Source organism: Phalacrocorax aristotelis, chromosome 4, assembly GCF_949628215.1.
Source record: "Phalacrocorax aristotelis chromosome 4, bGulAri2.1, whole genome shotgun sequence".
NCBI classification, from domain to species: domain Eukaryota; kingdom Metazoa; phylum Chordata; class Aves; order Suliformes; family Phalacrocoracidae; genus Phalacrocorax; species Phalacrocorax aristotelis.
Genome location: NC_134279.1, coordinates 82,558,176 through 82,581,309, shown reverse-complemented (window position 1 = coordinate 82,581,309; position 23,134 = coordinate 82,558,176). Strand labels below are relative to the sequence as shown.

The window sequence follows — 23,134 nt, the reverse complement described above, 5'->3', positions numbered from 1 at the left end:
GAGCTCCCACTACAGCAGTCCCTTCCCTACCAGCACCTGAATACACTGTGTGATTTCAAGGCTTTCCCAGAGGATTTGGTATTTCTGTGCATCTCCATCATTTCCAGAGGAAATGGGGATGAAACCCTATGACCAACATGGTGAATCCTACGGTCACAGGCGGCAGCACCCGAGCATCCGTAGGGATGGTGGTGGGCGATGAGGGCTTGGGGGGGAGCCAACAGGGGCCACGCGTCGGCAAGACGGGGAGGGAAAGCAGCAGGGAAACCATCAATATGACATTTCAGTGGAAGAAATACGGAGCCGTTAATGAGCTCGTTGCCATTAACAACCTGGGCAATTAGGAGCCACTGGCAGGGCCAGGGAGAGGCAGGGCTCTCATTACCACCAAGCCTGTGTCACTGTGCCAGCCACCTTCATCCCCAGCCGAGGAGGAGGAGGAGGAGAAGGAAGTGACCCATCCAAGCCCAGGCAAAATGGGGGAAAAAACCCACTTTCCATGTTCTAATCCTTGAACCTGCTCAAGGTCTTGTGTCATTGCAGGATTTTTGTAAAAACGGGGCTTTGCTAAGCAAAAAGTTGGACTTTTTGGGAATGCCCCAGTGGGGGGGCGGGGCGGATGGTTTGGTCTGGTCTGGGCGACACACCGAGGCACCGAGTTCGGGTTGTCCTGCCGTGACTTACAAAACCCTCACGGCAGCGGGGGGACGGGAATGTCACCCACCCACCCACGCTCCTCGCCACCGCGGCCACCAGCAGACACAACCACCGGCGGCGGCGGGCGCTCCGGCCTCTCTGGCGAGCACAGACAGTTTCTCCAAGAGTCCTCAGCATCTCCCCCGGCTTTCCATCACCCCGTCCTCGCCTCTCCCACGGCCCGGTGGAGCGGGCGAGGGGCCGGGCACGGGCTAGCAGCAAACCCGGAGCAGCCACCTTCAGTCTTCGGACACGACTCTCCAACACGATAGTCATTAAGCATAGAGTGTATAAACATGCTGAGTATATAATTTTCCTTTAAAATCTTTTTTTTTTTTCTTCTTTTCTTTATAGAAATAAATACTTACTTTGTTTTTTTTTTTTTTTAAGGGAATTTCGCAAGTCTCTGCGCTGTTTCAAATGGTAACATCTCCTCTGGGACCGTGTTCGTGGGATGGTGGCCGGGTGGTCCCCGGGGGACTGTAGCTGTTGCTGGGTGTTTGGTTTTTTGCTGGTCGGGGCATCCCTCGCTCCTCTTGCCCCTGGATCACGCATGTCTCAGCCTCCCCGGGGTGGAGGTAAACCCACAGCGGGCACGATGGGGAGCTCACCCACCAGTGCCGGGGAGCTCGTCCAATGCTGCCTGTGGTGGCATGGTGGGACGCGGTAATTTCTTGCAGGTATTTTTTTGCGCTCCCATATTTTGTGCATACGGGGAACAGCCTTCTCCTGGAAAGCTGCCATCAGTGGGGGAACGGAGGTGCTTCAAATGGGGGGTTATGGCCCCCTACCCTGCTTCAGAGGAGATGGCACAGAGGGGATGAGGGGAGGATGACATGGTCTCCTCAGGTGCCTTCTGGGGTTGGAGACCCCGGAGCTGCCTCCAGCCCACCACCAGCTTCAGCGATTTGGAATAGATTTCATTTTCTATTGGGGGCTGTTGGCATGCTGGGAGTCCCCGGCTGAGGTCTGCAGCTCTCATGATGTGGATGAGGAAGGTGGTACCAGGATGGGTCTGCAACCTCCTCCCTCCTGGGGGTGGGGGGAAGCTCCAAGGCAGCCCATCGCCCTGGGAGGGCTGGAGGAAGGGGAGGTGCCCCGGGAACGGCTGTCTTCTCACAGCCATGCTGGCCAACAGGCACTGAAACCTCCAGCGATGGTCCAGAGAAGAGGACAAACCCCCAAAAAATCTGTTTTTCCCAGTCAGCCCCTCTCAGCTCAGCACGTCGGGTTGAAGCACGCCTGGTTGGGGCTGGGGGTGGCAGGGGGCTGTGGTTAAGGCCAGTGTGTCCCTGCTGCTGGCAGTGCTGTGATGGGTGTTCCCCATGGCGTGGGCACCTCCTGGCACCTTCTCCCCGGGGTGGAGGGTCCTGACCCTGCTGGATGCCTTTCAAAAGCCTCTTCCTTTGGAAAAAGAAAGGTATTTTGGGAGGGATGATGTCCTTGCAGGCAGAAGACAGCCAGAAGAAAAAAGCAGAATTAAAAAAAAAGCCGTGGCCATAGGGCAGTTGGGCTGACATTTTCACCAGCAGCTTTGGATTTTGGGACAATTTGACCTGGGTTTCTCCTTCAAGCTGCTCAGCAAGGTGATGAGATGGCAAATGTGGGTGTCCCATGACAGTCCCTCTCTCCTCATGGGACAACTCGCTCCGGAGGAAACCTGAGCGGGTGGTGGATGTTGGTGGGGACAGAAGCATGACCCGTGTTTCCTGGTGGACGAGGATTTTGGAGATGGTTTATTGCCTTGGCAGGAAGGTCTGGGTGGAGAGGAGGTGAGGCTGGAAACCTCCGGAAGAGCGATCACCGCTCCTGGTGTCCTCTGGCTCCTACAGCCCCCGAGATGCAGCTCTGGCATCCCGGCTTGTGCTGTCGTGGCTGCTGGTTTCTGGGCAGTGTTTACCCAGGTTTGGGTGCCCCTCCGTTAAACAAATGAAATGAAAACGAGCGGAAACCCTGCAGGAATGCTGGGCACCATTTCCTCTGGAGGAACGGCCCCTTCCCGCCCAACATCCATGAGCCTACGGAGAGGACGGGGATGGTCCAGCCATGACGCAGCGGCGCCGAGCCCGGCGCTCTGCAGAGAGCCCGCAGGGATGGGATGAGCCACCCTCAGCTTCCACACCATCAAACAGCAAACCCTCCCCACTCCAGAGAGAGAGTTCGAAGAAAAAGGCATTCCCCAAACAAGGATCCTTGGCAATGAGCAGCCACGAGGGGTTCGAAGCCATCTTCCCTCCCAGGAAAGAGCATAGCCCTGCCTCTTGGGGCAGCCAAAAAAATTCCTTAAGTAGCACCTTCTTGCCCGTGAGCTGGCCCTGGGGATAAGCGCCGGCTGGCAGTCACTAAGGCCTGCAAGAGTCTGGGTTTTTTTTGTGCATGGACCAGCGTCTCCGTGCTCCAGGTCCAGCAATGGATGAGCGGTGGACGGTGGGTTTGGTTTCGCGGGGCCTCTGGCTCCGCCGGGCAGAGGAGGGAATGTGCTTTGTGGTTCCCTGAAGGTCTAACAGCCTCCTTCCACTTTGATGTGTAAAATCTTGGAGAAGCCAGGTCTCTTCCTCAGGGCCTGGAAGAGGAGCAGAGAGCACGGTCGGTGCAGGACCTGGCAGTCTTGCTGCCCCGCAAGTTGAGCAACAGAGAGCAGAGGATATCTCGAATCCCCACCATGGGAAGGGGTCCACCCCGGTCCCATCCCCATCACTGCATCCCACGGGGATTTGGCTTCCTTGCAGGACCGGCTCAACACCTCTTACTCCCATGCCCTCGAAGCTAGCTCTGGATTTGGTTTCTGCTTGGTTAAAACCACTGTTTCCAAAGGACAGTAGTAGTTTGGGGCAGACGGCGTCAACATGCAGGGGCTTTGCAAAGCACGGCAGTGGGTGGCCACACAAGACTCCTCTCTGAAGAGCCTGGGGATGGAGGTGGGTCTGCCTTGCTGCCCACTGTTGTTCCCATGCCACGGCTTGGCGGTGGAGCAGGAGCCGCGTGAGCCTTCTGACCCCATCCGACTGCACTGGTGGGCCTCTGTCCCCAAGTCCTGCTTTGCATCTCATGGGAGTTTTGCCTTATGCCCCCACAGGAGCCCAGCCCGCTGCAGGATGAAGTCAGCCAGAGGATGAAGAGAAATGGAGGCACCTATTTTCCCCCTTGGACACGGTTGGGGATGGCTGCCTCGGAGACGCCCCCGAAGAGATCAAGGACAGCCCAAGCCCTGCTGAGCATCACAAGCTAAGCAAGGTCTGAAACTCAGCCTAACTAAAATTAGCCCTATTTCTGCTTTCACAGGTAGATTTTAAATCACTTCACTGTGTTTGGCAACTAAGTGGCCCTGCAAAGGAGGCAACAGCCCTTTTCTGTCCCTGGAGAAGAGACCCATAGAGAAGCAGTCCTGGTTAAAGCAATGCGAATGTTAGATCTTATTTCAGCCTTTGGGGCATGAGTGTTTGAAGGATAGTGAGCCTTCAGGATGTCCCTAGTGAGCTAAAACATTATCTTCTGAGGAGCATCAGCGGTGGGCAAGAATTTGTCCTCAGACCTCATGGGGACATGAGACTGGTGACACACGGTGACCTGGGAATGAGTTCCTTTACCTGGAGTTTGTTCACCATTTCTTCAAACATCTTCTTGGCTTCAGGGCTGTGGGGCTCCTTGAAGTAGTCCACAATGCCCACCTGCACGACGATGGACTTCAGGTTCCGGCACACACCTGGGGGCAGAGATAGCCCTGGCCTTGCCATACCTGATGGGGAGATAGCCTCCCCGCAGCCAGGGGGGACCCTAAAACCCACCCAGTGCTCCTCAAGGCCTTAGGCATTTGGGAAAACCTCACCCTGAATATGGAGGAGACCCACTTTTGGTGACCAAGACCTCTGCAGGGAGGACGATCATCTATGAGATGGTCCCTGATTGTCCTGTCCCAAATCAGCAGTCCTACTGCTTTCTTGGGAAACCCTTACTCTTCCACCCAGAGGGGTGGGTTCCCAGCAAGTCCCATGTGCCATGGCCACCAGGAACGGCTCCTCAGACACTCCCTCCTGCTGGCTGCAGACCGCTTTCCCCCCAGAGCTCCCGTCCTGGCAAATGGCTTCAGTAAATGGCGTGACTCCCAACTCAGACACACCACGGTGAACCTCAGGTGTGCCACTGACATTGAGGCCTCGATTACACTCCAGGGAGCACGGAGGGAGTGTCTCCATCCTCCCTACGGCCCAAGGCAAGATCAGCTTTTCTTAACCCATCCTTGGCAGGGGGCTGTTGGATCCCCTCTTAGAAATCTTCCACCACAGGGCTCCCAGCACCTTCCAGTGCTGGAGGTGGGTTCCTGCGGGTGGGGCTGGAAGGCAGGGTCTGGTTCATGGATTTGGATATCTGGTGGCCTTTTGGTCAATGGACAATGCTCTGCACTCCCTGCGGCATTGCTACTCACTGTTGAAGTGCAGCAGGGCTTTGGGGGTGACTGGTGTGGAGGTCAGCACTAGCATCTCCAGCCCCTTCAGCCCCTCTCGACACACCTCTGCTGCAACCTCCTGGTTGATCTCCGCGACGTGGTCCAGCTCCAGGACCTGAAGCCGCATGCAGTTTCGTGCTGGAAGGACAGAGCACCCGCCATCAGCGCCCCACGGGGAAGAGATGAGGACAGCCGATGGGAAAGGGCTGGTAGGAGAGATGGGTGGCAGCAAGGAGGGCCAGGGTGCATCCATGGTCCTCGGGGTGGGCTTCTCCGCTGAGATCCCCATGGGACATCTCCTAGGGGTACACCCTGCCTCCAGCAAGGTCCCTTTCCCCTTGCCCCATCAGAGGAGAGCTGCCTACCTAAGGATGCCAGTCCCTGGACGCCGCAGCCTGCCCCTCCAATGCCCAGCGCCCGCAGGTGTGGCCAGCACCGTCCGATCATCTGAAGGCAGCGGTTGCTGAAACGCGTCGGCTGCTGGCTGGGGAGGTGAAGAAGAAAGAGCTGGGGAGGGCTGGCAGAAAAGATCCCCCCCCCTCCCCGAGCGCTCCTGCAAGTGGCGTGGGGTTGGGACCTCTCCCACCCCACCAACCCGGGGGTTGCACTCTGTAAGGAGGTGTCTCCAGAGCAGATGTCTCCATCTGAGCAACCGTCCTGGGCTGTGCTGCAACCAGGACAGGGCAGGTCCATGCACTCAGTGGAGTCCCTCTGCCCCAGACTGTCCTCCTTTAGAGGTCTGAATCAGGCCCTGAACTCTGTTGCTTGCAGTGATCAAACCAGTAGCAGGAGCCTGGACCTCCAGCTCAGATGGAGAAGCCTACATGCCATGTGGTGTTTCCCCCAGGAAAGACATAAGCCATCAGGGACTTGACATCCAGCTTCTTCTGCTAAGAGACATCCCCCTCTGTACACCTCGATCCAGGCTGATGGGGAACATGACATTGCAACAAACCTCCCAGGACAAGAAGAAATGCGCAGGAGGCAGCCCCACGGCGTGGAGGTGAGGAGCCAAGTGACCTGTTCTGTGAGCCATGAACTCCTGAGCACCCAGACGTTGCGGGGGCGGGAGAGCTACCAGCATCTTCCTGCCACCAGAATGCTCTTCCAAAGCAAGAGCAACTGCAGTCTAACTAAGCAGCGACTTGACACCCTTTTAAAAACATCCAGGCCCTTCAGTCTGCTGTTACAGGAGCAGTGAGGAGCTCAGACAAGCGTTTGATGTTCAGCATCACTTACTAGACCCGCCACAGCTCCCCTTTCATCTCTGGTGTTAGCAGCCTCCCTGGAAACATCCTGGCTCAGCAGGGAGGTGCTTATGCCCAAATGCTCCCAGGTTCTGGTCCTCCAAACTGGCTTCCGGGATTGCTGCCCATCCCATGAGCAAATCTGAATCTGTCACCCAATTTCTTTCCAGCCCACTGGTGCCCCTCACACTCAGCCTGGCCTCCTCCTAACAAGCTTCTTACCATGGATGCAGAGGTGCGACCTGGAGGGAGATGATGTCCCTGCAACCTGCTCCAAGGGCCCAGATGACTTCATGACCCACAGGGTCCGTAGAACTCCTGGAACAACACAGAGGACACACGGTGGCCCCCACCGGCAGTGATGCTGCCCTGGGGGCTGTGTCTGCAGCCTCCATGTTGCTCCATCTCTCTGCACCTGCAGGTACAAATCTGGTCATTATTTATAACCCACGATCCGCCCGTGAACCAGACAGTCCCAGCACCAACCCAAGCAGGAAGGCTGAAGGCATTTCTGTCTGGAATTGTGCCTACAGATGTGCAATATCAAGAAAAATGGAAGAGGGTGAGGCTGAAGGTGAGACTGAAGATGAAGTAAGGCTGAAGGTAAAGGCTGAAGGTGAGGTTGGTGGTTGAAGGTGGGGTTGAAGGTGAAGGCAGAAGTTTTCCAGATGCAAAGGTGGCAATTGATTGAACTGAGACTGCCAGGCTGTGTACCCTTGCAGAGCAAATATAGCATCCCTGGAGGTCTCATTGGGTTGGTTTCACTTGCCACCTGCCCAGTCTGGATGGGGAAGGTGCCTGGAGGTGGTAAGGATGTTTCACCTGATGGGCGGTAACTTCCAGCCAAGGGCAGTGGCTGCTCCATGGCCTCTGTACCAGCTCCGCGTATTCTCCATCCTGTTGGCCAAATGTCGCTGCAGAGTTTCGCTGTGGGCTCCTCCTTGGTGTTTTTGGAGATGTCAGAACAGACCTCATGGGGTACTGCTGGATTTGTGCAGGGGCATGGTGGAGGTGTAGGCTGAGTCACGGCACTGATCAGGCGCAGACACGCTGCCTGCCCACCCGGCATTTGTGCCACTGGCCCAGAGGAGTTTTCTCTGCCATCAGCTCCCTGCATCGAGTGAATGGAGCAGAGATGTCAGACAGCATCATTCTGATGCTGCCAGCCCAGACAGAGGCCCCTTCGTCACACTGGGCTTCCTCCCGAAGACCGAGGTTGCACTTCCTAACTCTAAATGACCTACTTGAAAACTTCAAGCAAGCCTAAAAATAAGTGATGGGTGTTATCTTGAGCATTTCACACATCTCCACTGAAGACGCCTGCCAAGAGCCCCTTGCAAGCATGGCAGGTTAATTACAGCATGAGTCAGAGTCACAGGTTAGCAATGTGCCAGGAGTGCTCGGGCTTGCTTTAACACCCCTGGAAGGGCTGAGGGAGGGGTCTTTGGGTTAAACCCAGCAGCACTGGGCTGCCTCATGGTGCCGGATCCCCAGATCAGAGCCGTGTTTGAGCTTTCTTGGTCCAATGTGGAGGAGCTGGCCGGGTGTGCTTTCCCACCTGAAGGATTCTCCATCGTAGGTTGGATGAGGACACCCATTGGCTGCAGGTGAAATGGATGCAGAGGCTGAAGCTGTTGTCTGCAGGGCACAGTGGAACAAGGATCATCCTCCTTGAGAGTGTAGGAAAGTAAATCCTGCCTCCACGGGAGGCAGAGCCCTTCGGAAGGTGGCCAAGACCAAGGAGCAGTGAGTGATCTCCTCCAGGACCTGTGACCTCCTCCAAGAGCTACACCATCACGGGCCTTGTGTCCTTGCTCTTGGGCAAGGTCTCCAAGCTGGGTCTTAGCAATCCTGTGGCAGAGCTGTTCCTCCCTCCCAGGACAGAGGGACCCTGAGGTCTCTTCTCCCCATTAGAAGCCTTTATCAGGGGGTCATAGCCAGGTGGGACCTCACTGGGCCCCGGTGTTGGTGCACCTCTTCTTCACCCTTCTCTAACATAAAGCAGTGTTTCTGTACCAAGACCCTGGTCACGCCTCCAGCTGGGGTGAGATCAGTAACGGGACAGTGGGAATCAGAGCTGGAAGGGAAACATCTGCATGGGAACATGCCAGAAGAGGATAAGAGTTGCAATGACAGCTTGCACTGGGGACACTGGGGCTGCCGCTGAGCTGGGAACATGGAAAGGTGGGTCCTTCGCACCTGGCCAGATGGGCTGTGTTCTGACAGGGAATGGGGATGGGCATCAGAGGAGTCCCAGCACATCCCGTGGATGTTCCCAGCCTTCTCCCAGCCAGGGAACCACATGGAGCCCATGGGCAAGGGGGGGATGCTGGTGGCCATCCTTACCGGTACGTGACAGCCTGCAGAGCACGGCAGTAGCAGCTGGCCAGCCAGAGCGAGCGGTCCGTCAGCACGTTGGGGCAGTGCGAGATGCGGAGGATGAGCAGGTTGCTGCCCGTGGCTTTCAGCAGGGACTCCAGCCCGGCTTCCAGGCAGCCCCTGCCAGGGATGGAGGCTGGGTCAGGCACGTGCACCCACACTCACACTCCCCATGGCCACCTGAGGGCCACCCCAGGAAGGTGACATGTCCCATGAGGATCTGTGGCTCCAGAACCCCCAAAACCCACAGCAAGAGCTGATGCGCGATGAACATCCGTCAGTGGAAACAGAGTTGGGGCTCATGGAGCATCGTCATCTCTGAGGACCAAGAGGTGCCTGGGACACGGGGACTCACCGCGTGCTCTTCATGTAGTCCTCCTTGCTCTCCTTCTTCCCTCGCTGGCGGGGCTTCAGGTTTTGGAGGGTGAGGGAATGCATCTGGGTGCACCACTGAGACAGCATGGCCAGGAACTGGGGGGACAGGGGTGGCCATCACCAAGGGGGATGCCCCCTGCACACCCCACACCACCCATCCTTGGCTGTCTTTGGGCAGATCTGTGCACACACATGCACTCGCATGGGCATTTCTGCGTACACGTGTGCCATAGCTAAGTGAAAATGCACATAAGAGGTCATGCAACAAGTGTGTGCAACAAAATCACATAAAAACGTGTGCACGTGAGCTCATGCCCACAAGCATGCACGAGTGAACGTGCAACACATCCAGCCACACTAGTGCAAGCACACAGCTGTGTGCACCCGTGTTCCCATGACCATAATGGCATGACAATCAACACAAGTGAGATGTTTGCACAGCTCCACCTATCTGGACAAAAGGTCTCATGCCAGGCGGTGCCGTCCCTATCCCCCATACCTTAGAGGACACCCTGGCATTCTCCAGCAGCACCCGTGTCCACACGGCCGGGTGCCGGGCCACGAACTTCCAGTCCTTGCACACTTCGGCTGCCCGCAGCAGGGTCTTGGTGTCCAGGTAGGTGAAGATGCAGAAAAGAGCCGCCCGCATCTTGAGGATCTCAGGGCTGATCACCTCGCTGGAGTGGCCCGGGCTGCCCCTCTCCAGCCGGCCCACCTTGCCCCCAGCCCCCTTGGTCCTGGCTGTGGGACACCCACCATCAGTTGCCACTGGCAGCTGGGAAGGATGGCGGGGAGGGGATGCTCCTTGCAGAGCCAAGGAGCCATCCCCGTCCCCCACCTCCCAGCCTCCCTGTCCTCCCACCCCACCAGAAGAGCACGGTGCGGTCTCACCCGTCAGCCGGCAGCTGCCGGCGGGTCGGGATGCGGCAGATCCGGGTGCATCCGGCTCCCAGCCCTCGGCCTCCGACTCGGTGGTGCGGGAGCCCACATCGGAGACGTCGCCCTCCTCGCCCTCGGTGCTGTTGCGGTAGGGCCGGCGGTGCCAGTTTTGGATGGCTTGCCGGCGCAGCCCCGAGCCCCGGGCGCTGTCCCGCGCCGGGTAGGGATGCCCGTCGGCGGTGTCATCGGTGGGGCACGGCTCCGCGCTGTCGCTGTCGTAGCAGCCCGAGCTCTGCGACACAGCTTTGGCCCGGCTTGAGGCCCTGGGGGACATGGATGCCCAACGTCAGGGCTCGCTGGGGTGTGCATCCCCTCCCTGTCAGCTCCTTGCCCGCCAAAAAATGAGCATCCCATTAAAAACCCAAACAGGCAGCACGGACAGGGGACTCACCCGGTGCTGGAGGAGGAGCGCTGGTTGGACACGCCGTAAGGACCATGAATGACTGCCCCCGGCCCCGGGTGCCGGTCTCTCTGTGGGGAGACGGGACAAGAGGAACCAATGTGGCAAAACCCAGAATGTGGGTGCTGCAGCCAAGGAAGATGAGCCCGATAACCCACCCAGTGCCAGCTGCATTTTGGGATGAGCCCATACCCAAGTGGGATGCAGAAGAGCATCTCCAACATCACCCCAGCACCTTGCCCACACTCACCATGAACACACAGACCCTCCAAAAAGCAGCTTCTAGTTGGGATCCCCCTACCCAGGATTATCCATTTCCCCCAGGGAATGAGATGGGGGTCCCTACACCTCCCCACTCAACACTTTGCAGCCATCAGAGAAGCCACATGGGTGCATGCCCGAAGCCGCAGGGGTGCCCGTGCCTGTGCCCGCGGAGGTACCGGTCGGCCGGCGGCCTTGGCCCCCGGTGTGCCGCAGCGTCCCAGGCTGCCGTTTGGGGTGGTGCCGCAGCTGCTGCTGATGATCTGGAGCTGTTTCTCAGCCCGGTCCGCCCGGTCCAGCAGCTCCTCGATGAAGTGCTGGAGGCGCACCTTGGCGTTGGCCTCGCGGGCGGCCGTCTCCTTCAGGAACTGGTCGATCTGCAGCACTTCCCTGCATGGAGGGACCAGTGGCTGACACCCCAGTCCGTTCCCACCTCTTCCTGATAAGCACCTCCAGGATGCTCAGGTGCATCCGGACCATCCCACCATCAGCCTGACTGGGGTCTGTGCCATCCAGTTGGCTCCTGGAACAAGGGCTCGGGAACAAGGGACGTGGCCACCTTGTTCTGGGGGGGGATGATGTCCCCAGCACCTTCACTGCGATGTACATCATTCCCAGGGCTGGAGTCAGGCCCCTGAGTGTGATGGAGTGGAGGGAGGAGGATGATGATGGTGTGGAGGGATGATGGAAGAGGATGGCAGTGGTTCCCCGCCTCATTTATGGCAGATTTAAAGGAAAGACCTTAAGGGTAACCTGAAGATATCACCCCCAAAATGCAGCCTGGGGTGTGCCAGCGGCTCAGCGACCCAAGGCGACCCCATCCCGCCCTGCACACGTGTGTGCCCAGGCACACACGCACCCACCCACCTCATCCACTTCCCCAAAATGTGGGCATGTACACACCGGCACACGCAGCCGTCACACCCCCGCGAGAACACACGTCCCAAAAACACACGCAGCCAGACCCACCCGGCCGTCGCACCCCTGCAAACGCACACACGCACACGCAGGCACGCACACGTGCACAGCTGTTGTGCACACCCACGAGCACCACCGCGCACGCACAGAGCCACCCTTCCACGCACGAGCACCGTGAAAACACGCACACAGACGTGCACCCTGCCACACGTGCACAGCCAGACACAGCCAGCGCGCGTGCAGGCAGCATCGCGAGCACGCACAGGCACACCCACACCCCCCGGGCACACATACAGTTGGTTGCATGCACACCCAGCACCGATCGCGCCCGCACGGTCGGCGGTGGGCGCACACCCGTGCACAAACGCTCTCACGCATTCACCCAGCATCCACGAACCCCTGCAGATGCACAAGCCTAGCTCTGCATGCCTGTCTTGTGCACACCCAACCTCACACACCCAACCGTGCACACCCAACCATGCACAACCGGCCACACCGGTCTGCACAGGAGCGGGAAGGAAAAAGGAGGAGGCAGCCCTTAGTGACATAAAATTCCTGCTGCTGGTTATTAACTGCCATTTAATTACCAACTAATTGTCCCCCAACCTGCCCTTTGCAGCGTGGGCCTGGGAACTTCCCAGCAATTATTTGGGAAGGCTCTTGGCGAGGGGCCCCCAGAGATTTGGAAGGCAAATGGGGAGCTGGCACGGTGGGTGTAAGGTGATGCTGATGGTTATCACCTGCATCTCTCTCATTCCCATGGAAAAACACTCCTAGCAAAGCAAACGGAGCCCAGGAGCAAAAAGCCTCCCATGAAATCAATGGTGTTCCAGAGCTGGCAGGGCTGGGAAATGTCCCGGGCAATGTTTTGTTCTTGGGGAAAGGTGAAGCTGGCTGTGCCAATGGAAATTATTTCCGATGATTTCCCCACAACTGAGAAAAAACCCCATCTCTTTTCAGCAGCTCTTCCCATCCTCTCTCTGCAACCTGGCAAGTGATTTTTTCACTCCAGCTGGAGGATTCTGGGGACGGATGTGGACAGTCAAGAGGCAGGAGGGTTCCTCTAAAGAAAGGGAGGTGCAGGAAGTAGTTTTGGGGCATAAAAACAAATTCTTAGGTGGTAATGGTTCCACTGCAGACCAAACAAGATGTGTTGGACCCATCAGTCACCCTCTGTCCATCCTGTCTTACATGTCTCCAGGCCCTACTCCAGACTCGTCCACTCTGGTGCCCTCGTCCTGCCACCATGCACCCTGAGATGTCCCTAGGCAACACCACAAGGCAGCTGATGGCAGCCCCCAAACCTCCCTATTGCCTGTCCCATCCCCACTCATCCAAACAAAGAGGTGTTGCCCTTATCTGGCCCCAGCATCACCCCACTCCTCACCCCAGGACCATCCCCACCACCAGCAAATCCTGTGAACCTTGTTTCTGAGCCACAGCTGTTATTTTGGAGTCAGAGTCATTAATGAACATGCTGACGATGGTGGGGATCAAGAGAAGACCTTGAGGAATCCCACCAGTGCTCCCAGCCCAGCACAACCATGACTATCCCTCACTAACCTGCTCCTCACTGACTCTTTAGACCCCGCAGTGGCCTCCAGCTTTGCTAAGAAACTCCTGAGGAAGAAGGTCTAGTTTGCTTGAGCAACACCGATGGGCAAAATGACCCAGTGCTTGACTGGGGGGAAACCCAGGAGCAGTGCTGGGGTTGACGTGGGTTTTGAGTGGGGAACATGGCATGAAAACAAGGATGACAGTGCCACGGTCCTAGCAGCAAACGGAGGTCATACTGCCTGGGCTATCCCACCCTCCTTTTGGGAGAAAACCCCTGAATCAGGCATGACCAAGGTGTCCCCTCCCATGTTGATGACCATGGGACAGCTTGCTGGGATTGCTCAGGTTGTGTAAGGCTGGACAATTCAGCTGTGGAGGCAGAGGGGAAGACCCAGCCCTGGTTGTGGGCGGGGACACCCTCTGGTACTAGAGATGGGCTGCAGCAACATGGCCACCACCACCATGTTCCTTGGCAGGACAGCAGGATGGCCATGTCCATCCCCAGCTTGGCCATGTCCTGGGGCACCAGTGGCTCTGGGACAAGGTCTGGCATGACGTGACCCAGCTTGGCTGCAGACATGGAGGGGCTCAGGTCTATGTGGACACCGCCTGCGTGGGAGAAGATGCAAAACCTGAAGAGGGATGATGCTAATGGGCATTGCCAAGGGATTGTGCCCTAGCGCTTGGCCTGAGGGTTTGGTGATGGTGTTGGGCTCCTCAGGGCTCACCACCAGGGATTGATTTCCCACCACCCTGCAGCCAGGAGAGGGAGCAAAGGACTCACTGTTGCTTGCGGGTCAGCTCCTGCTCCTTCTGCACCAGGTCCTGCTTGAGGGAGGCCAGCATCTCCACACTGACGTCCACCTGGCGGGACAGTTCAGATGCCCGGTCCTCCAGCTCCTGCTTCTCACGGCTGAGCCTCAGGCTCTCCTGCTTGGCCTTCTCCAGCTCCGAACTCTTGCGGTCCAGCTCCACCTGGAGCCGTCCCACCTGCGAGGCGATCTTCTGCTCCACCTCCTCCGTCAGCTTCTCCAGCCGCTTGTCCACCTCCAGCTTCTCAAAGGCGCGGATCTTCAGGCGGGCCAAGCCTTCCTCGTAGGCAGCATCCATAGTGGCCGGCGGAGCGGGTGCCGGTGCCACGGCTTTGCCCCGGGTGAATATCTCCGTCAGCGGGATCTCGATCTCGTGGACATAGCGGGGTGACGGAGAGGACGATGGGGCCGGCTCCAGCTCCTCGGCGGGGACGAGGTCGCAGGAGAAGCGCTGGTCCTTGCCTTGGAAAGAAGTGCTCTCAAAATAGTCCCGCCGGGCGGCTGGCGTCAGCAGGGCCCCGTCGGCGGCCAAGGGGAAGACGGCGGCATCGCAAATGCTGTTGGTCTTGGAGAGGACGTAGAGGGTCTCATACGTGTGGTTGTACTCCAGGTGCGCCCGCAGTGAGGAGAGGCTGCGGAAGCGCTTGTGCTCCCCGCACCGCGGACACCGGTAGGGCAGGTCCAGCGAGGCCATCCCTCAGCTATGTGCCCTGATGCAGGGGAACGGCGCGGCCCTGCTCATGGCGTAGGATGGATGGACTGGTGGCATGCGGGATTGATTGGGGAGCCCTGGGTGGTGGGGCCACGGCTCTGCTGGGGCATGGTGGGGTGAGAGCCCTGGCACAGAAGCAGAGGGTCTGGCAGTTCTTGAGGGGGATGTCAGCATCGGCCGGTGCCAGGCGCTGGAAGAGATAGGGGGGTTAGTGATACAAGGACAGCACATCCCTAGAAGGCCCTCCTTGGTCCTTCTTGGTCCTGTCTCTGCCTCCATCCTCCCTTCCCGTGTTCCTCCCACTCATGCACAACCCTTGGGAGGGTGCACAATGCTCAAGAAAGTGCACAACCCTTAGGAATGTGCACAGCCCTTGGGAAGATGCACAATCTTTGGGAAGATCCACAGCCCTTGGGAAGGTGCAACCCTTGGGAAGGTGCAACCCTTGGGAAGATCCATAACCATTGGGAAGGTCCCCCAACCCTTGGGAGGTGCACACAACCATTTGGGAGGAGTATAGCCATCAGGAAGGTGGGCAACCCATAGGAAATCTCTCTCCATCCACCCTGAGCTTGCCACAGAGGGGTGACCCATGTGCTTTCTTGCCCAACCACCACGCAATAAGCCCCTGCAGGGCCAGGGGCCTCCACAGCCCAGGAGCATCCCTGTGTCTGGGGCTGGAGCCGGAGTGCTGGGAGCCACCTCCTCCAAGCAAAGGGTGACCCAGTCTTGCTAAATCAGCCTGTGCAGCCTCGCAGCAGGATTAGTTACTTCTCCAGCCCCTCACCGCAGCCATCAGGTCTCACCGCTGATCCCCTCTGGGGCTGCGGGACCCCCCCATGCTGTGCTGTCCCAGTGGTACAAAGGACATGGTGGCTTCCCACACCTGGGCAAGTGGGGATCCCTGTGGGGTCCTGGTTTATCCTCTACTCACAAAACCCTCCAAGACATCGGGCGGGGGGGGGAAAAACCCCACCCTTATGAAATGGGATAATCCAGCAAAAATCCAGTCTGGGAGATCACCGTGGTCTCCTCCAGCCTGGGAGGCACAAGCACACATCGGGGTGCATTGCTGCAATGCTTTCACCCCAAAGCACTGAGCGCACCCATGGGCGGGGGCATCTCTCGCTTGTCCCTCTGCAATATCCCACAAAGGGTTCTTCCAACCACCCTAAAACCCCTCTGAGCCCCTCTGCACCCCACAACTGCCAGCCTTGGCGAGTGCTAAACCACCACCGAACCCTCATCCCCAGGGCAGCATCGCCGACTGCTCAGCAGCCCCCTCGGAGGGTAACCCAGGCCACGAGGTTTTGGAAACCATTTTTTAACAGAAAAATCAGTAAAGACAAGAAAACCATGCAAAAAATAAAAATAAGGTGAGCTGGGAGGATTTCTGGAACTGCCTGGCTGTGTTTTGGGGTCAATACAAAACACACCCTCGCATGTTAACCCCGCTTGGGCGACCACCAGCGCCAGCCTGGCCGAAACCCAGCGAACACAAAGCACCGCCGGCAACTTCGGTTGCTGCTGATGGGATGAGAAAGCGGTTTTCCACCGTGGGGATGGGGCCATAGCACCATGCCGCCGATATCTCAGGCCTGGATCCCTGCCCGCGTCTCCCCGAGGTACCCGATCAGCCTCGGTGTGTATTTCCCAGCCATAAGCCAAAGCAGGGTCTGGCCCAGGTGGGTCTGAATGCACACATCGCCTGGTCCGTGCCCTGGGCAGGTCCCACGCTGACCACAAAACCTCTCCTCCCTCCCACCCCCTCTAACAATAACCAGGATTTAAAGAAATTATTAGTGGAGTCATTACTACTGCGGCCACGCTAATAAAGCCCACAGGCATCCGGAGCCGGGAAATGCTCCCGGACGCCCGGAGATTGCAGCAGCGGGTGAAACCCGTCCCCGGGCTGCTTCGCCACCTCTACCTGCAATTCATCATGGATCCTTTCTTCACATTGTTTAACATTTTTTCCTGTCCTCCCCCACCCCCCAAAAAAAAATTACCAGCAGGCAGCTCCACTGCCTGGTTGAAGAGGGAAGGGGGGGATGGAGAAGAGGGGTGGCGGATGCTGCCGGGGTGGCGGATGCTGCCGGTGCCGTGTGCCCGCTGGTCCCCATCCTTCCCTGGCTGAGGCTGCAATGGCAGCGGGGTGGGAAGGAGCAGGGTGGGGGCACCGCGGTGGGTGAGGGTGGCTGGGGATGAGGCGCAGGAGGCTTGTGGGAGGTGGGCATGAAAAGCCGGGGTGCATCTAGCCCCCCCAGCACCTGGAGCAAGGAGTGATGGGTGTCTCCTCACCTGCTGGCAGTGGCTTTGTCCCCTCTGCATCCCCCTGCTCCCCAGGGCCCCTGGGAGAGGAGCAGCCTGGGGACAAGCCACCGCCTCCCAGCACAGCATCCCGCTTTGCCCCATACCTGCTTCTCGCCGCCGACCTCCCGTGCTTGGCTCCTCCGGCGAGGGCAGCATCTCTCCCGCTTCCCCACCGTCCCCGCCAAGCGGAGGGAGCCGGGGGGCTCTGGGCTGGGGGACGGAGCACGCACACCCGCTTCGGTGCACAAAGGAGGTGGCTGCTGAGCGGCTCAGGGCTTTGTCGGGGAGGAGGGATGCCAGGCAGGAGGGATGCAGCCCGGGGAGGAGGCAGGAGCCGCGGGAAGCATCCGGCTCCCTGCGGCCAGAACCTCCATGCCAGGCAGGCCCTGGGGAAGGAGAGAGGGTGGTGGCTGCGGGAGGAGGAGGAGGAGGAGGAAGGGGGCAGAGGCCGAAGGCCCCGGTGGGTGGCAGGAGGGTGAGGGCTGCTGGGCGCCCTGGGGATGGCAGGTCCCTGGGGCGCTGCGGGGCTCAGGGGGGGCTATGCATGGCGAAGGCAGGGGCGAGGGAGGGAGGGATGGAGGGAAGGAGGGAGGGCGAGCGCTAGCAGCCGCCTCCTCCTCCTTTGCAGCCTGAGCCCGGACTGTTTCTCTCTGCCGCTTTCCTCCTTCACAGCTCCCTCTGCCTGTCTCCCCACGAACACCGCGGGCCATCCGCCGGGCCTTGCTGCCATGCGGCAGCCCGCTGGCCTCATCCGGCACCTCCCCTGGCTCCCAATCCCACCCTTGCTCCCACCAGCAAAGCCCCTGCCCCTGGCAGGCTCCCAGCTGGGACCACTGCAGAGCATCCCCGCAGGGGGGCCAGCCAGTGTGGGGTGTGTGGCTGAGCCTGGGCACTTGCATTGCTCCTTCTCCAGCCCGGGCTGGACCCACAGTTGCAAGGACCCTGGTTTGGTCCTGACACAGTCCCTGAGCACCCCAGCTTGGTCCTGTTCTGGTCCCCAAACACCCTGGCTTGGTCCCTGGCTTGGTCCTGATACAGTCCCCAGACATCCCAGCTTGGTCCCTGGCTTGGTCCTGATCTGGTCCCTGATCACCCTGGTTTGGTCCTGATCCAGTCCTCCTGAACCTCAGCTTGGTCCCCAGTGCCAAAGGCACCCAGCTCCAGCACTGACGTGTTTTCTTGTCTCTGGTGTGGGGGAAGGCGGCAGCATCGGGACCAGGATGGTGCCAGCCTGGCGATGAATGGTTGTCCCCATCATTGAGTAGCCCCAGGTTTTGGGGTGCAATGGCTCCTCCTCTCCTAAAAACCCGCACGCGTGCTCAGTCCCATCCCACCCCAGAAGCAGCTGCACCCAGCTGCTGCGGCGGGAGCCCTCCTCCCTCCCACCCTCCCTCAGCAGCGCCAGTCGGGGGAGCAGAGGGGAAAGGCTCAAGCCCAAGTGCCTTTGCAGAGCTTTCAGACCCAGAATCAATAATTGATGCATTTTTGGAGGGGTATTAATCAAGGCCTCATGCATCATGCATGGCCAGCGGCGCGGGGGAAAGCAGGGCTGTTTGCTGCCCAGCAAGCGCTGACGTCCCATGGAGAGGTGCCCAAAAGACACCACTTCCTGAAGGAAACTTGGGTGCTGAGGTCCTTAGTAACAATATGTGGGGTGTCCTCCAGAAGAAAGGGGTTTTTTTCTGGTGCCTGGGGTCATCCGCATCCCACAGAGTGGGCCTCGCTCGGGATCAGGCTCTCGCATACGTGGGATGGTTCGGCTGCTGGGGCCAGCAATGCTTCAGGCTAGTGGGTGCTCACGCGAGGGGCACGAGCACCCTTGGGTGCCATCAGAGGTGTGAGCTCTTAGGGACAGGTCCGAGGGGACATTTAGGATTTCCCCCTCAGCCAGCTTTCCTTCTAGCCCCTTCCCCCATCCCAGACCTGCTAGCAGTCCTCAGGGACCCCACAGCCCCTGCCCAGCTTACCCCCCATGGGGTCCTCCCACCCCACAGCACACTTAGTGCCAAGCAGTGGATTTTGCCCATATAATGGGATAACTGGAATTTAGCCCCAGGATGCTCCAGCCTATGTGTTGGTAAAGGGCTGTGGGACATGAGGCCACCTGGGGAAGAAGACTTCCCTCCTCCATAACACAGCAGGGGGGCAGATCCCCCCTCTCCAGGGTTGGTGGTGGGGACAAAATCCACCAGAGAGAGCAGATTTGCAGCCATGCTCAGCATCCCTTCCCTGCCTCAGTTTCCCCCTCTGCACGACAAGGCCAATAATCCCCAAAATGCCTGAGCACTGATGATGGTTGCCAAGCCCCGAGCCGGGGACGTGCCGCCTGGTCCCCACTGCCCAGCTCCCTCCGTTCCCACAGGCACATTCTCCTCCCAGTTAATTAAAACCAAAGACCAGAATGCCCCGTCAAAGCGAGCATCTCCTGTTAGAAGGATGAGATTTTGGGAATATATGGTTTTGGTTGATTTTTAAATGCTGGAGGAGGGAGGATCTGCTATCAGCAGCACCTTCCAGGCTGCAAAATCTCCTCCTGAGCCATCCGGCTGCTGGCTGGTCCCAGGAGAAGGGAGACTCAGCATCTCTCAGCTCTCTAAAATGCGGAAAGGGAGGAAACAGCTCCCCCCTGGCTTCGCAGGGGGCCACATCCTGCCTGCCTGCCTCTGCCTGATGGTGCCTGGATCTCCTCCAGCCCTGGGGATGTGCCAGGTTGAAGACGGGGAGCGGAGCTGTATTTCACCCCATTTCCTGTGGGTGAAGCCTGACGGGGTACGTGGGGCAGCCACACCCCACGGAGGACCAGGAGCCCAGGGTGGGGGCTCTGGGCTGGGCTTTGGGGTCCCCACAGCAGACCCCATGGCTCTGGATCCAAGTAGGGCAGATCCCTCCAGGGCTCAGCCCTGTCGGAATAAACCCAGAGCCATGTTCCCCTTTTCAGAGGGAGACCCACTGGCTGGGAGTGGGGATCCCTTCCCCGCTCTGCCCCAGGACAAGACCCTTTTCCTAGGCTGAACCACCCACCCTAGTGATTTGGGGATGCTCGGGAGGAGGGTCGCCAACCCATTCATTGCACTGATTGATTTTTCTCTCCCTGCTAATCATTTAAGCACCTTTTCCCCCCATACACGGCAGCTAGAGGTCAAAAACACAACAGAAATACCACTGGTGTTGGCTGCTATACGGGATTGAAAGGCAGAGAGCAACCCCAGCGAGGGCTTAGATTAGCTCAAATCTTTAATTAGAAAAATAGACACAATTTTCTAATATCCTCGGTAGATCTTTTTTTTTTTTTTTTTTTTTACAAACAGGAAAATAATAATAATAATAACAACATCACCTTTCCAAGGGGACCGTTATGCACCGGTTGCCAAAGCCCAGCGGCATCTCTCTCCTTTGGGAGAAAGGACCGGTGCAGCCGCAGCCCCCGACGGTGCCGGCCGGTAAATAACCAAATAACCAGTCGGGAGCTCCACGTAAAGTGCTGGCAGGGGAAATCAGTCAGGTCGCTACAAACACAGGATGTCCGTGGGTTTGGGTATATAAAAGCCCCCATCTTGGTGGGGATTTCTTTCTGTACATTGGTGTTTTGTTTGTTTTGGTTTTTTCCCCTCCTTGGAATAGGAGCTATAAAAATGACTCAGTCCCCGCAGTTTGGAGATGGCTCCGGGTGGCCGGAGCTGCCACATCCCTCCTCCGCAGCCAGTGGTCCAGCGCTGCGGCATCGCCTCTGCCTCCCGCGTGCCCCTCTCCTCCCTGGCACGGCCCAACCTGCTGTCATCTTCTCCGGGGCCACCCCAGGAGGATATTCCCACCCCGGCTCTCCCGTGAGATGCTCGGGGGACCTCGGGAAAACGCTGTCTCCCAGCGCTCGGGTTGGGGCTTCACAGTGTCCCAAAGGAGAGACCCACCGAGAAGAAACCCAAACCTTTGAGCTTCTCCTCCGTCCGGGCTTTCTGCTTCAGGTGGACCTTGCTGTGGCGCTTCTTCTCGTCGCTCCTGGCGAAGCGGCGGCCGCAGGTGTCACAGGAGAAGGGCTTCTCGCCAGTGTGGGTGCGGATGTGGGTGGTGAGGTGGTCGCTGCGGCTGAAGTTCCTCAGGCAGATGCGGCACTGGAAGGGTTTGTGGCCCGTATGGATGCGGAGGTGCCTGTTGAGCTCATCCGAGCGGGCGAAGCTCCGGATGCAGTTCTCCACCGGGCAGGCGAAAGCCTTCTCGTGGGGTTTCGGGCAGAAGCATTTAGAAGAGCACTTGGTCCGGCGGGTCTTCTTCTTGGGCTCGGCTAAGGCAGGAGGGTTGGTGGGCAGCAGGGAAGGGATGGAGGAAGAGGTAGCGTGGCCCAAAAAGTCTGTGGGGGGGACAGAGGGCGAGGGGTGAGGATGGAGGAGCTCGGCAGAGCTCAGCAGACCCGGCAGGACTTCGGGCTGGGCCAAGGAGGCGTCGAACTCCGGCATTAACGGAGGAGGGAGGTTGTGGATCTTGGTGTCGGCAAAGTCCCCACGGGCTGGGAAGTTTTCTGGCTCGCAGCTGAAGCCCAGATGGGCGCCGAAGCAGGCAGCGTCCTCTGCCAGGCTGCCGAGCTCTGACTGGCAGCTGACGGACAAGACGCTTTCCATCTTGGAGGCCAGTGGGTGGAACAGCCCCTGGCCGCTCTCCCCAGCCGGGAAGGCTTCAGGAGAATGGTAGCTGGTGGGCAAGTAGGCCTGATGCTGGGTGATGGGCTCCCACTGGGTGCAGGAGGCTTTAAATTTGTCCAGGGGTGGGGAACCAGAGGGCAGCTTGATGTCCTGCTTGTTGTCTAGGAGCTTGGGCTGGAAGAAGCACTGCGAGTTGTTTCCTAAGGTGGGTTGTGCCTGGAGGGGTTGCGCACCCTCCGCTGTGGGGAAGCCGCCGTAGCCCTGCTCCGGGAAGGGGGTTTGGGCGGATCCGTTCATTTCGGGCTGGCAGGCGGCGTAAAGGTCCAGCTGGCTCTGAGCCACCTCTGGGTAAAGAGCATCCAGGTGCCTTTGGTGGCCCTCGGAGGAGGCGAAGGGGGAGATGCCCAGGATCCCTGACATCAGGTTGAAGAGGGATTCCTGGTCCTGGGGATGCTCCGGTACCGCCTTGATGAAGAAGCTGCCGGTGTAGCTGAGCGAAGGGGAGGGCTGGCTGCCCAGGAGGGAGTAATCCACCGCCCCGCTGCTCATCGGGGTGCCCAGCAGCTCACCTGGGGATGCAGAGGGGATGGCGGTTAGAGGGATGGAGGGATGCAGGGATGGGGGGGAGGAGGGCGGGATACGGGGGAACAGCGGGAGGCTGATGTTGCGTCACTGTGAGGTCCCCATCCTAGCCGGGTCTCCGGGACCACACAGGGAGCCCTGGCTGTCACCTCCCCTTCCCCAAAAGGACCCCCTCAGGACCCCCACCCTGGGTTAGCAGACTGTTGAACCCACAGCCAGGGGCTGGGAGCAGGCTGGGGGCAGGGGATGGGGAGATGCCCGATTCCCAGTTGGAGCTACCGCTCCCAGCAGGGTCCCTCATCCCTGCCGGCTCCCCCCTGCCCTTACCTCCCAGGAAATCGGCTTCTGCCAGAAGTTGCTGCTCAGGCTGCCCCAAACCCTGCAGGTCTCCTGTTTTCATCTCGCAGCTCTCCTCGTATTTAGAGTAAAGAGGGTCCGGGCAGGAGAAATCCATAACGTTGAGCATCTCCCCCGGAGGCACGGCTGGAGCGGCGGGGCCGGGCTGGGGGGAGCCGGGGGATGCTCAGGGCGAGCCGGGGGATGCTGCGGGGTGCCCGGGCTGATCCGGGGGGTGCTCGGGGTAGGTACCAGGGACGGTCTGCGGGACGCTCCGGGCAGCTTGGGGCAATCGGGATGATGCTCCGGGGTCCTTGGGGCAATCGGGATGATGCCCCGGGGAGCTTGGGGCAATCAGGATGATGCTGGGGCCGGGTGCCGGGAGCGATCCGGGGGGTGCTGAGCCCCGGGGGGGGTGGGTGGACGGGGGGGGGGGGGGCAGGTCCCGGGGCGGGGGGGGCGCAGGCAGGGCCCGGCAGCAGCGGCAGCCCGTCCGGACGCCCGGCTCTCCCTCCCCGCCACCCCCTTT

The 23,134-nt window shown here is 59.2% G+C and overlaps 2 protein-coding genes across 4 annotated transcripts; both read right to left on the bottom strand.

Annotated features, from left to right (window-relative positions):
• Nucleotides 1–1,064: 1,064 nt before the first annotated feature.
• On the bottom strand, nucleotides 1,065–17,676 carry FBXO41 (F-box protein 41). 3 transcript variants are annotated; one of them, XM_075092248.1, is made up of 13 exons: nucleotides 17,158–17,676; nucleotides 14,001–14,930; nucleotides 10,903–11,131; nucleotides 10,472–10,551; nucleotides 10,033–10,343; nucleotides 9,641–9,882; nucleotides 9,122–9,237; nucleotides 8,734–8,886; nucleotides 6,610–6,705; nucleotides 5,506–5,624; nucleotides 5,120–5,278; nucleotides 4,284–4,399; nucleotides 1,065–3,259 (listed from the first exon to the last, which is right to left on the bottom strand). In XM_075092248.1, the coding sequence occupies exons 2-13, from the start codon at nucleotides 14,720–14,722 to the stop codon at nucleotides 3,197–3,199; spliced, it is 2,406 nt and encodes an 801-aa protein (XP_074948349.1). In that variant the 5' UTR covers nucleotides 14,723–14,930; nucleotides 17,158–17,676; the 3' UTR covers nucleotides 1,065–3,196. The 3 variants fall into 3 exon arrangements, with proteins under 3 accessions (XP_074948349.1, XP_074948346.1, XP_074948347.1); XM_075092245.1 differs by having other exon boundaries at nucleotides 9,641–10,343; XM_075092246.1 differs by having other exon boundaries at nucleotides 9,641–10,343; nucleotides 10,921–11,131.
• Nucleotides 17,677–20,906: 3,230 nt separating this feature from the next.
• EGR4 (early growth response 4) lies at nucleotides 20,907–22,735 on the bottom strand. The gene is made up of 2 exons (XM_075092478.1): nucleotides 22,597–22,735; nucleotides 20,907–22,256 (listed from the first exon to the last, which is right to left on the bottom strand). Exons 1-2 carry the CDS (start codon nucleotides 22,733–22,735, stop codon nucleotides 20,935–20,937), a joined length of 1,461 nt encoding a protein of 486 aa, XP_074948579.1. The 3' UTR covers nucleotides 20,907–20,934.
• Between the last annotated feature and the right edge of the window lie 399 nt (nucleotides 22,736–23,134).

Bases quoted from the DNA above. Each gene is read 5' to 3' on its own strand.
- FBXO41 (XM_075092245.1), bottom strand. From the start codon at position 14,722: ATGGCCTCGCTGGACCTGCCCTACCGGTGTCCGCGGTGCGGGGAGCAC. The intron at 10,552-10,902 runs GCACGGGCACCC...GTCTCCCCACAG, and splicing joins CGGTACCTCCGCGGGCACAG to AGAGACCGGCACCCGGGGCC. The intron at 4,400-5,119 runs GTGAGTAGCAAT...CTCTGCCCCCAG, and splicing joins AGCCCTGCTGCACTTCAACA to GTGTGTGCCGGAACCTGAAG.
- EGR4 (XM_075092478.1), bottom strand. From the start codon at position 22,735: ATGCTCAACGTTATGGATTTCTCCTGCCCGGACCCTCTTTACTCTAAA. The intron at 22,257-22,596 runs GTAAGGGCAGGG...CTGCATCCCCAG, and splicing joins AGAAGCCGATTTCCTGGGAG to GTGAGCTGCTGGGCACCCCG.